This window comes from Thermobia domestica, chromosome 7 (assembly GCF_964235325.1).
Source record: "Thermobia domestica chromosome 7, izTheDome1.hap1.1, whole genome shotgun sequence".
Classification (NCBI taxonomy): domain Eukaryota; kingdom Metazoa; phylum Arthropoda; class Insecta; order Zygentoma; family Lepismatidae; genus Thermobia; species Thermobia domestica.
The window spans coordinates 36,044,556-36,058,341 of NC_137460.1; the positions used below are offsets into that span (position 1 = coordinate 36,044,556).

General features: G+C 37.5%; 1 protein-coding gene across 3 annotated transcripts in view; it reads right to left on the reverse strand.

The window, feature by feature from the left end:
* Window positions 1–11,615, reverse strand: part of LOC145688853 (uncharacterized) — a 72,735-nt gene extending 61,120 nt beyond the window's left edge. For all 3 annotated transcript variants that reach the window (XM_081763021.1, XM_081763022.1, XM_081763020.1), the window contains exons 1-2: window positions 11,421–11,615; window positions 3,828–3,913 (exon numbers count right to left, since the gene is read on the reverse strand). In XM_081763021.1, the coding sequence (XP_081619147.1) occupies window positions 3,828–3,913; window positions 11,421–11,441 (107 nt within the window). In that variant the 5' untranslated portion in view covers window positions 11,442–11,615. The remainder of the gene's footprint in view (window positions 1–3,827; window positions 3,914–11,420) is intronic.
* Window positions 11,616–13,786: the final 2,171 nt, after the last annotated feature.

Here is a 13,786-nt window from a genome sequence, read left to right on the forward strand (position 1 = left end):
TATGTCCCCCCTTCCTCTCCCCAAGGTCGGCTCGTCAAAGTGAAACGATAAAAAACTTGATATATGTTTAGCACGACCCTCATATATGTTGAGAATTTGATCGAGATTGGTTGGTGGTTCAAAAGTTATTAGGTTTTATTAGTTTTTTACTTATACGGCCCCCTCCCCTAGGATCTACCGTTAAAGTGAAATTACAAAAATGTTTCCAGATCTTAACCTTATGTATCTTGAAAATTTGATTGAGATCGGTCGGATAGTTCAAAGAGTTTTTAAGTTACGAAAATAGTCACTTTGAGTCTTATATAAATTGATTTTTATATATTTCCCCCTCCTTCTCCTCCCCTACTTTGCTCCTTCAAATTTAAATCATAAAACCGGTCCCAGGCCTGAACCTCATCTATGTTGAAAATTTAATCAAGATCGGTCGAGTGGTTCAGGAGTTATTAAGTTTTATTTATTTTTTATACCCTCCTCCCCCGCCCCTCACTTCTACCATCAAAGTGAATACCCTAAAACCAGTCCAGCCTTGAACCTCATCCATGTTACAAATTGGATCGAGATCGGTCGGGCCGTTCAGGAGATTTAGAGTCACAAACATAATGATTTTCAATTATATATAGATAAGGTCCATTTACGTTATCCTATTATAAGTACTGTAATTAACGACGCTATTTTGTCCGTCAATGAAAACACGTTATTGGAGATAGCTGTCTTTTTTTCAGCATTTTGATACAAATGCATAGTTTCTTCTTAGTTAAGTTGTGTCTAGCGCCAGGCGCGCATTCAGAAATTTTTGTTGGGAGTGGACCAAGATTTGTGGGAGAGGTCCAATAATACCAAGGATGTTATAAATAGAGGATCTGCCCATATGCATCGTCATCCTATTAAATCGATGAAGCCAAAAAAACAACCGAGCATCGGCACGTCTGATTGGCTACTCTCGTTTTCACCATCGTCTGATTGGCTACTTTCGTTTCCGCCATGATTGTTGGCTCAAAACATTGCGGTCCTATTGGGAGGAATGGGCAGAGTAGGGGTGGCGAAACTGTGACGTATGGCTTCAAGATTTTGTTGTAAGGGCAGATCCTCTATTTTATAAGATCCTTGAATAATACAAGATACTATGTTTATGTAATATCGAACGGGTGTTATTCTACAGCCGAAAAGAACGGCAAGTACTTTTTTTTTTTTTTTAAAGTACTGACAGCTATATTATCAAGAAAAATGATAAAATTAGATTGGTTTATCAGAAAAGAAATGGTACAGCTAATGAATAATGTTCAATCTTTAGTCTATATCAAGTATTTCTCTGCTAAACAAGTAAACCCAAGGGCGCCCATCAGGGGGAGCAAGGTGGGGCGCTCGGCCCCTCTAGAGGAAATCGTACTTCGGAAGATCGAAAACCCAATAGATTTTTTAAAATAGTTTACCGCAAAATTTGAGACTACATTTGAAATGTCGCTTATACTTGCCCCCTCCTGCAAACTTCAACATGGGCGCCCTTGAGTATACCTGTAATTCTCTTAAGAAAGTGTACAATGTATGTCGAGTTACGAAGTTTAGGCAGTCCGGACCCAACAGCAGTGGCGGATCTAGCCCAGGACCGGGGGGGCTAGCCCTTCCGCCAGTTTTTTGAGTGACGAAAATAATTTAAGCTATTGTTTATATATTTTTGAAAGATTATGGTAAACTTATGATATACCTATCATAGTCTGGCTGTCTCCCCCCAACTTTTACTTTCTAGATCCGTCTCTGTCCGGTGGACCCCACCGCCCGTGCATAGGTCCCTGTCTAGTCTAGCACCTGTATTATTCCGGATTTTCAAATGCGTGGTAGTTTTCGATATTTTATTTAATTTCCTTTCTGTTAAGTGTATTCTTGTTTCTTTATTGACGCACAACATATATGCATTTCTGGAAAAATCTGTTTGTGGAATGGGCGCTATGGTCACACTGATAAAATCACTGTAAGTTTTTTAATGAATACATTACATTAAAATGAGGTAGACACATTATTTGTCTCAATAATCTTCACTTCATCTAGTATTACGGTGAACGACGTTCCTTAGATTCAAAAAGAAACAAACTATTTGTTTTATCTTTATTCATTATGTAATGACTATGGAATTATTAACGATCCCAATTACTCCAAGTTGTGGGAAATAGGGATCAATGAAAAGTTTTGTCATTTTTTTTTTCGGTATAGCTTCCTTCTGATAAATTTGATTTGCATTTTATGCATATATATATATATATATATATATATATATATATATATATATATATATATATATATATATATATATATATATATACGACATACCTTTCTCTGCAAAAGATGGTTCATATAAAGTAGTATTCAATAGTTGATATTACGTTAAAAAGAATTGTTTCCATGTGAAATAAATTTTCCTCGGTCATGCCTATTATCCAAGCTGGTCCGTAGCCAGCCTAATTTATTAGGAAGGGGAGGAAGAACAAGGGCGCCCATGTTGTGATTTCCAAGGGGGAGGGCAAATATAAGCGAGGTTTCAAATAAATTTTCAAATTTTCCTATAACTAATGTAAAAATTCTATTGGGCTTTCGATATTCCCAAGTACGATTTCTTCTTAGGGGGGCAAGCGCCCCACCTTGCTCCCCTGGTGGGCGCTCTTGGAAAGAAACGAAGATTGAGGGGGCAATGACAAAGACATCAAAGAACACCATTAAATTGACAATTTATTAATTATTTATAGAATCTGTATTTATTTTTGAATTACCGAAACCATAAATTTGTTATTTTGATTTGATTTCAGTTTAGCGTCCCGTTCAGCAGCGAGGCTATATGAGACGTGGACCTACTGATTAACGTGGAATCCGAACCACATGAGCTCCCGCCGGGAATCTAACCTGGGTCTCCCACGCCAAAGGCGCGTACGCTAACCGCTTAGCCACGAGTGAGCTCATCATAATTTTTTGTTTCATTTTTGTGTGCTTAATACAAGCTCTTTGCGAGGTACTTTGTTTCATATTAATAATTAAAATTGAAGTATTTATTTTTTAAACGTTCGAACAAAATTGTATTACAGCAATTTTAAATTATATCAATACATTGCACTCAAGGGCGCCCATGTTGTGGTTTCCAAGGAAAGGGGGAAATATAAACGATGTTTCAAATATAATTTCCAATTTTGCTATAACTAATGTAAAAAATTCTATTGGGCTTTCGATATTTCCAAGTATGATTTTATCTTAGGGGGGCGAGCGCCCCACCTTTCCCTCTCTGATGGGTGCCCTTAATTGCACTCAATTTTTTACCTTCCAAAATAAGCGAGACACTACAGTTTAGTTATATTCACTACTAATGTTGTGGACTATGATACTGTTGGAAGTGCACCTGGTACTTTGGATACTTGTCATGGTTCCAATAATAGGGTACGGTTTGAAATTCTTGAAATGGGTAACGACAATGGAAGCTGTTTGGCGCATCTAGCAAGAAACGCATAATTTATTTTGCACAGAAATGAGTAGAATTCGTAAAGTTGAATTTAATTTGATAAATATAATTGCAAGAATTTTCATTGGTTTTGAATCAGTTTGAAAATTCTCTTCAGCGTTATTTTTTTAAAGGAAGCAAAAAAATAATTTAGGGGACTGTGGCCCCTCTACCCCCTCCATGGCTACGAGCCTGTATCCAAGTCTTTCCTATATCTTGTAAATATTAAAACCTACAAATCCTAAACTTCCATGTCCTATTTTGAATATTGAAAATCTTTCCATAGAAGTAACGAGTTTTATTACAGTATTCCTATGACTATTAAACGTAAATACAGTATCTATTTACTTACCTAACCTCACTCTCTGGATCATTATTTTTGGGTGGAAGCGAATTCGAAGTCAACGCTTGGTTAACTACAAATGTCAAAACCACCACCTAGATAAGAAGGAAAAAGAATATGTTTATAAATATTGCTTATGTAATAATGCAGAATTTTTCAGTAGGGTCATCAAATCTAGGAGGCTCGGGGGGGCAAGTCATGTAGCCAGAATGGATGCTTTCCAAGCTTTGACTGGAAATTTAATCGGAAAACGTTCATTAGGAAGACTTAGGCACAGATAGAAGGACAATATCATGATGGATCTCGCAGAAATAGAAATACAGAGTAGAAACTAGATGCATTTGGCTAAGGATAGAAGTCAATGGAGAGCTTTTGTGAACACGACATGGAACCTCCAGGTTCTATAAAGCATTGGTGATTATTCCCACTAAAATAAGGATTTAACACTTACCTTCAAAAAGTAAATAAAAATCATTAATATGAAGTGAAAATTAAAATGTATAGTCTTTTGTTATTTCTAAGTATTAAAAAAATAAAGTTGGTGCCTTGCTGACCTTGGAGCGAACAATGGCTCATTGTTCCCAGGAATGTTGAGAATTTTCCGCCTGGGAAATTTGCGCTCAAGAAGAGGGAACATTGCGCCTGCGATGTACCTCCACCGGGAAGTTTGAGCCCTGAGAAATATAAGAACCAATTCGAGCTTACGCATTTGCTCGGAGGGGCTGACATTACAGCGTAAACAATCCCCCCCCCAGCCGTGCCACCTGTAATTTATTTTCATTGTGGCTATATAAGGGGAGAATAAACTTCAATATAAGCCAAAAGAACACAACGGATCAACGCAATCACTGCTTCTTCCAGACATGATTTTGGGGGGGGGACACTGGCCTCCCCGTAGCTCTGAGAGTGCCCCCTTGGAGGAGACCAAACTAATACGTCTATAGTATAATAATAAATAGAATAGTACCAGCAGTGCCCTCCCTCCGGAATACTAAGTGTGCCCCCCGGAACATTTTTTCTGAAAGTACGCTGAACGCAATTGTGTGTTTGAAGTGTAATTCCAGCAAGTAAACATATTTTACATAATTTTCTTGATAATAATTCTGAAATGATTTTACATTCACTTCACATTTACTTTTCTATATTTTGTGTCCTGAAAAGCTAAAAATAAATAAAAAAAAAAAAAACTCGCAAGGATTGTGAACAGAGAGATCTAGGTTGAGCCAAACAGCCTTCTGTAGATTAAATTATACTCTTATAGTTTAGTTGATTATATTAATAAATAATTATATATCAGTAACTTATACTTTTATTGTAGATTTTGTAGTATAATGAAAAATTAAAATTGGATGGATTGTGAACTAAAATTGTATATTTTTCATTTTTTCGGAATATTATAACGGATGAAGTAACAATCACTGAGACGATGAAAGGCAAGCCTGGTTCAAGTGTGAGTGGAAGTTACTTTACACAATATAAAAATAAGTTGAATTGTAGGGTGCAAATATCCCAGTGCAAATATATTGCGGGCGCATTTTTCCCTCTTTTTGTGGTAGGGCGCAAAATTCTCGCATCCGTTCCCAGGTTATGTGAGTCATCATCGTGTCATATAAAACATTTGTCATATGTTTGAAGAAAACTATGACGCTTTACCTTTCTTAAAACATATCTCACGGTAACACATGTTTATTAGTTCAGTATGTTCAGTATAAAATTCTGGAATCGGGTCCATCATTCTGAATTGCCCTGGACCCGATTTTTTTCGGAGTTCTTTATATTCCTCCCACGTTCACATTCCACCAATTCTCTTCTAACCATTCACCTTTCATTAATCAACCGTGTCCTTTATACTAAGGGGCATAATTGTGAGATGTTAAATTCATGATCTCAAGTTATAAAGTGCAAGTTAAAGTGATGGACCCGATTTCAGAAATTTATTCTGTGAAAATCTAATAAACATAGGATATTGTGAGACATGCGAAAGGTTAACTTTCCAAGTTTAAGTTTCCGCGCAGCGTTTCCACTTTCTACCGTTAAGAGTCGCCAGTGAGCTGTTCAGGAAAATGGCGTTGACTGGAAAACAGAGATCTTTTCTGTGTGCTTGATTATCATGTAAACTAGTCTATGATTAGTGTGCAATGACATTTCGTACCAAATATCTGAGAGACCCACCTACGGGGAAAGCCATCAGTAGCGTACGCAGGAATTTATTTCGGAGGGGTCAATATGAGGGTATTTTATATTAAAATTCCTAAATTGCCCCCAAAATTAGGCTAAATTTACACAAAAATCGAAATTTCGGGGGGAAAGTCCAGACCCAAAGGACCCACCCCCTGCGTACGTCCCTGAAGGCTATTCATAAGTGCTATGAACATTTGAGAAATTCGGAGTGCATCTGTAAACGAAGATTGAATACCTTGATATTGACCTGCAACGTGCTACGAAAGGTTTGGCAGGAAATAGACTATCGACCTGATGTGTGCTGTGTTACGCGAAGTGCTCGCATAGAACACTTGTGAATGTGTTCCAAGAAAACTTAGACAGTTAAAATTTCTTAGCACATGTCTCACAATAACATACGTTTATTAGATTTCACAGAATAAATTTCTTTAATCGGGTCCATTATTTTGACTTGCCCTGTATATTTTAATGATCTAACTACATATAGTTTGATGAACACACGGTACACACATGGAGTGATTGAAAAGTTCTCCGCCTACCCCTGATGCAATTATTATTACCCAATGTTAGGTTAACTATTCATCTTAAGGTCTGTGTAAAGTCCCATATCAATTTTCGCAATAATCCTTTTTTCTATCTTTCACATATTAAAAATTGTAGTGGAGAAAGTACACATTTTCTGAAAAATGGATGTTCAATCCCAGCTCACGTCAAGTCAGTGCTGTGGCGGACAAGCACCATGTGCTTGGGTTTTCTCGGGGTTCTCCCGTTTCCTCTCATTTTCTTCATTTCACCATTTCCTTCATTTCTCATCATCACCGTCTTCTTTAGCCTAGCCGCATAACCGTGGAACGTAAACATTTCATTTCATATTTTTTTCCGAAAAATGAATAAAGTGAGTGAACGTGGAGCGATTTAATACTTGCTGAAAATGACATGGATGGTCAGGACATCCACAAGCCTAGGCGTCGACTTGAAGAAAATATTGGAGGGGCTCAAACAATGAATAAATAAATCATCATATTTAGCTGTTTTCTATCAACTGCTTGTTGAAAGTCCCTTTCCTCCCCCAGATCTCGGTCCGCTACTCCACTGGGAATTTCACGACCTAAGTCAAATTCGCTTAAAGGCATTACAACAAATTCAAGTTCAAAATTTGAGAACTTCACTGCAACTTTGCACACCACATTCATCTTTACTTTTCATAGTCAGTGCTGCCAGAGTGTTATTTGAAGCTTTAATGCTCCACTTAAAAACACCATTTTGAAAACGGCATTTTCTATCGAATAACAAGGCTTCCTAATATTGAATTAAAGGCACGACGAAGTTTACGACAGAAATTATTGCTTCTCTTTGCTAATTCTTCCTCGACTGGATTATATTGAGGGGCGAGGACCCCGCCTTTAAATATTGGGGGACCAAAAGTATCCTGTCCCCCAAAAGTCGACGCCTACGTCCACAAGGACGTAATGACCCCATCCTACTCCATCGTGGAAAAGTGGGTGACAGAGTTCAAGATGGGAACATCTGTGTCCAAGACGAACCTCGCAGTGGAAGGCAAGCAACAGTCACTACGGCAGAAAACATCACAGAATCCAAAATCTGGTCATTGTAGACTGGCGAGTAACGACGTTTCATCTCATACGATGTAGCTATGCCCCAGAAGCGAGTTGGATATAATCTATCAACCGTGCTGGACATGAACGAATTGTCAAACCAGTGTATCCCGGAAATGTTAACTGTTGAAAATAAACGCGAGAAGCAAAGACATACCATGCCTGCCACAAACGTGTCTCTTCTAGAGGCAGATCATGTGATATTTCTCGAGCGTTTTGTGATCATGGACGTAGCACGGCTCCACTACTTTCAGCCACAGTGCAAGGTGCAATGAAAACTGTGGAAACACCCCTCCCCCAAAAGTTCAAGTAATTCCTATTAGCAAGAAAGGTGGTAGTCTTTGTTTAATGGAACGAAATAAATGAAACGAAATTTTTCAGTTTAAGGTTACACGTTTATGCCCGTTAGGCTAAGGAAGATGGATGATTATTAATAACGCAAATGAATGATGAAGGAAAAATCAATGGCGTGAAAATGTGGGAGGAAAACGGGAGTGATTAAGAAAGTTCACGGATACGATGTTATCTATCACAAACTTACTTGACCGGGAATCAAACGAGGAACCCCACGCCCCAGAGGCAATCGCTCTACCAGTGAGCCAACGTTCCTTCTATTTTTGATAGGATGCAAGGAGATTCATCCTGACTAAGTGTCTCAAAAAGGGTGAAACAGTAAACGATATGTATAAGTTAAAGCGTTCGAAGGAGGCCATCAAGGCGAATTATCGTGGAATGTTGCTAGATGAAGCGTGTCCTGAAACGCACAAGCGCACACATTCATCATTGCAACACCTGCCGTTGAGTCCTTTAGCTTCGAACTGCCCGCCCTCTCCTTATTCGTAAAACTTGGCTCTCTCAGAATTTTGCCTGTTTCCAAAGTTCAAGATTCCTATCTTGCATCAGATGATGACTTCATGGTTGCGATGGATGACCTTTTTAACATGCAGGATTAAAAGTTCCACCAGGAAGAGATTATGGACCTGCAGCACCACTGGCAAAAGTGCAAGGCGCAGAAAGGGAATTATGTTCAAAGGTAGTCGTGAATGATTAAGTTGATTTTGAGTTTTAACGTCCCGTTCAGCAGTGAGGCTGTATGAGACGTGGACCTACTGATTAACGTGAACCCCGAACCACTTGAGCTCCCACCATGAATGATTGAAGTCCAAATCACCCTTCAATCGCCTTTGAAAGTACGCCCATTTCCAAAGGTATATTCCATCTACCTCAATCTAACGTTAGCGTTAATGATATAATTTCAAAGTGATTTTACTATATTTGTTTCTTGTCATTTCCTTCTATCTTCAGCAATAAATTTGAACCACAAAATTATTTATTTTTGACAGGCCTAAAGTAAATTGCAATTTGATTTTATTTCAGTATAAATCACAAACACTTAAATGTGTAAACTAGACACCACGGAAAAGTCTACCTACTATAATATGTTCCTACTCAGTAAAATTTAAATCAAACATTTTCAAATACAAGTGAAAAGTTGGCTAACCATTCTTTATTATTATTATTATTATTTATCATCAACCTGAAGATAAATGTTCCTTCTCTGTTCATCAGTGTATCCATAGGTTGAATTATTTAAAAATTTACAATGTTTTACAATTAGTAAAAGTGCATTTATTTATAAAACCTTCCAGAATAAATCCAACGAATGGCATATTTGCTACAGATATTTGTTCAAAATATACCAAATCATTGTTATTACCTGCACTGCAGACTGTCATAAGTTATATTCCCAGGTAAAATTAGTGAAAACGTGTTTGTAAAAGTAATTTCATACTATACTGTTATACAGGGTGGCTACAAAGTCCCATTATCCCTTGATAAATAAATGCTAATGTAAATTTTCTTGTTACCCCTTTATAAATGCTAATGTAACATTTTCCATTGTTTCAGATTGTGTGAATGATGGCTGATACTTCCAGGGATCGGAGAGTGGAAGCATGTGGCACTCCTTCAGACGTTCGACACAATACCAAAACGTTGCAAAGTGATCTTTACCGATGAGTGTGCGATTTACAGGAGTTTTCACGCACGCGTTGTGGTCTTTTGGTCCAAGGACAACCCACACTTTTATGAAGAGTTGGAAAAGAATACCCCGCATGTGATGATATGGAAAGGAGTGGACAGCAGACGCGTGTTTGGCCGTTTTTTTTTTCAATGGTGTTGCGAATCACAAGCGATACTTGCACATGTTGCAGAACTGCTTTGTTCCTCTCTTAGAGGAGCACGCAATCAAAGAGACATATTGGTTTCAGCATGATGGGGCACCTGCCCATTATGCCCTTGCCGTACGCGAATATCTTACGAAAGTCTTCCTAGGCGTTGGATTGGTCGTGGTAGTCCGGATCTGCTGGCACCACTTGCCTAGCCACCACGAAGCCCGGACCTCACTACCTGTGATAATGCGATGTTCATAAAGCACATGGTTGCTTAAAGCCTTTGCGGTACCACTGCCGAACTGACAGAAGCTGTGAAACAAGCTATCACTCAAGTTGCACGTGCAATACTCCGTAAAATGTTGCACAGAACCTGGAGGCGTATTATCCTTTATCATGAGACTGACGGTCGACAGACTGATCGTTTCGACACTTAATATTTGCTATTTCAATAAAACTTCTCGAAATTGTTCATGCCATTCAGTTCGTTTCGTGTAGTTATTTACGTACATTTAGTGGTTTATGTTACTTATTTTCAGGGGTAACGGGACTTTGTGGCCACCCTGTATATGAGTTTACCTTACACTACGTGCTCCAGTTCCTCTTTATGCGATTTGAAAAGTAAAACTGCTTTAGAAGTTCAATATTTTGAAACATGTGTTATTGTTGTGTCTTTACTGATGGTGTTTGGTACAGTTGTTTCGAATGTGAAACACCTGTCCACCCCGTAATCCGTAAACCGTGTCAGCGCAGAGCATAAAGGAGGACCAGATTGTAGCACGGAGGTGGGTCCGTAGGGAACAGATGCGTCAAGGAAGGTGGATATTTCAACATTTTCTTTTATGACTGTTTGTTCTCGTGGTTGCATGTTGTACCATTTTTTCACAGCTGCGTAATAATACCAAATGGAGCGGACAATGTAAAGTTAACTATTATTTACGATAAGACTTGTGCACCATTCCTTCATTCATAGCATTCTAATATATTGTAAGTAAATTACTAATGTCAAACTTAACTATCATTAAAACAATTAAAATGGCATGATTGAAGAAATACTGAGCTGAAATGCATAACTCATACAATTTATCGGGTTAAGTTTAGAGTTACCCCTCCGCTTTTTATAAAAATCAGAAAAATTTACAGGAGAAATGAGATAAGAAATGATAATTTGAAGTTTTTAATTGATGTTTAGGAATGTAACTTCGACAGGAGAGTTATTTTTAATACGAGAAAAGATATGTGGAAGTTAGTACTATTTGCCGGATGCGGAAGCATTGCGGAAGGTTTCAACAGCATGGTAGTTGTAAAATATGGCGAATATGGCGAACAGGTGTAACGGATGCGCAAAAATAATGAAGAAAACTTTTTAAATTTTTGTGAAACACACGGAGTACTGAAATTAAGTGAAATGTAACAATGTTTAATACTTTAAGCACTGTTTTTTGTATGTTGCAAAGTCCAAGGGCAACTTCAGACTGGAGGGGCAACTCTAAACTTAAGCCAATTTATCTATATACACCTCTTTTCATTGTTAGAATGCTTAAGAATATTACATTTTATCATTTGTACAAGCGTATGTCTAGTGTTAAAATCAGACTTCAACTTAACAATTAATTAGCAAAATATATTTTTACCTGTATTATAAGCCAATTCATCCTAAAGCGTCCTAGTTCAATTATTTGAATATTAAGAAGTAAGTATTGCAAATCTAATTTCAATTATTAGATAGCTCCTGTATTTGCAAGAAAATAACTTATCACACCTGAATCGATGAAGCAGCATAGAAAGAACTGTTCTTTAGAGTGGTTCTAGAAGGCTCTATTTTTTTCTAGAAGGGGATCATTACATCAGGAGATGAAATGGTGTAATTAAACTTTGTTCCTACAATACGTAGTTGACACATGTTCCATCGTTTCGGAAAATTCCACTTTTTAAGGGAGGATGGAAACAAAGGCGCCGATCCTGGGAGGCCCTGTTCCCCTATGCTCATGTGGGCCCCAGATATTTTTATGAATATGTATTTTTATGTGCATTTTTATTGTTATATGTATTTTGCGGCACCCCAAAAGTTACAGAGAAGTCGGCGCCCTTGGATGGAGACAATTTCTACAATATTTTAATTCGTGCAGGTCAAGTTTTGGCACACGACTTAAAATGAATATTGAAAAATTATAATGCTTTCGCTAATTTCCTTCTTAGTGTTCTCAAAAAAAGAAATACACTGGGTGACATGACATTACTCCCATTTACCAGAAAAATATCAAGAAGGACACCAGAAGTAATTGTTGAAAAATTACGATTCTTTCAGGATATTTGTACAAATACGGCGTCCGGATGTATAGCATAAAGCACAGTGTTAAAAACACAAACCAATCTGTCCTAGATGGCCACTGAAAAGCACGAATGCTATCTAACAGAGTCAGGGGCAGGGTGAAACTGGTGAGTCAGCGCGAAAGCGCGTTGGTGAGTCCCAAGGAAGCAGGCGCGTTAGCGATAGTGAGTATGCGCGTTAGTGAAAACAAGTGGGTTTTGGCAATATGCAGAAATACACTGCCAGTAGAAAATGGTATTAAATACAGTCGTCTTTCATATGCACTTACTTATTTTATTCGTCGTAAAGCATTTATAATGATTTTACACTAGTAAAACTACACTGTAAACCTAAAATACAGCAGTATTATTATGTACTTAATTTTGTCGCCTGACGGTGTGTCAAAACTTGACCAGCACCTTTTGATTTCCAATTTTGTATACATAAAATGGGGAAAGTGAGAAGACACACACCGTTTAAAATAAATTTTGGAACATACGTAGTTATCAGTTGAACTCATCTTGTTTTCCAATATAATTTCATTGAAATGTGTGTTCTAAAGGAAGAAGGGAATTTACTTTTTTTTTTTTTTTTTTTTTTGGCTGCACCGTTTGGAATGAATTTTTGAAGATAATTTGCTAGCTGGAATTTTATCGTTCACTTTGATTGAAATGAGTATCCAAAAAGAAAATGCATAGCCCAAGTGGGAGAAAGGAGTCCAAATATACCAAGGATGTTATAAAATGGAGGATCGGCCTATAGGGGAGAGGGGGGTACATTTGAACATCTGTTTTCGAATATTCGTTTTTGCTTCCAAACACACAGTAAATTTCCTTATAGAACTGTAGCAAAAGCTAAATATAATATACATTAAATTTGCCACAAAATAGAGTACTTTGTTTGATCTTGTCATTCTGTGCAAGGGCGCAGGGGGTGTCGTTCAAATGTACCCCCTTGGGGGGTAGATTTAAACAAGCATGGGGTAGATTTGAACATACGTGGGGCAGTTTTGAACAAACCATTATTTTACTACAATAATCGTTATTTTCAGGATGAATTCGTTTACGAACAACAAGGATAATGTAACAAAGCAGCATTAACGGTTTAATGCATAAGAATTAATCAATCGCGTATGGCAAGAAAATAATAATAATAGTAATGATTGCTGAAACATATATGCCCGTATTTTTATATTGTGCGCCTCTGTGCTGTAAATAATTTGCTCCCCTTCGAAAACACAACTGAATTGAGTTGAATTCATAGTTTTTTGGGGTCACTGAGATGAATAGTGACAGTTTTAATCCAATTCAACTTCAAAGTCATACTCAACTTCCGAGTGAGGCGGGTGAGAGTTTAAAAGTAATCGAAAACGACAGATATTAGTGTTGAATTCATTGTTTTAAAGGTCGCTGAGTTTAATAGTATCAGTTTTCATGATATTCAAGTTCATCCTCACCCCTTGGAGTGAGTACGAGAGGATGACATTTTAAAAAATAATCAAATAAGCTAGCTAATTAATAACTACTGCAATTAGAGCGAATTAAACATTTTCTCGCTCTTGCGCGGGACTGAGTGTGGTAGTGTTAAATATTGTGAAGTATCTGTCTATTGGAAATGAAGTGACTGTGTACTTGATATAAAGAAGCATGAACTTTTGAAAACTTATGAAAGAAAACTTTGACTAGAAGT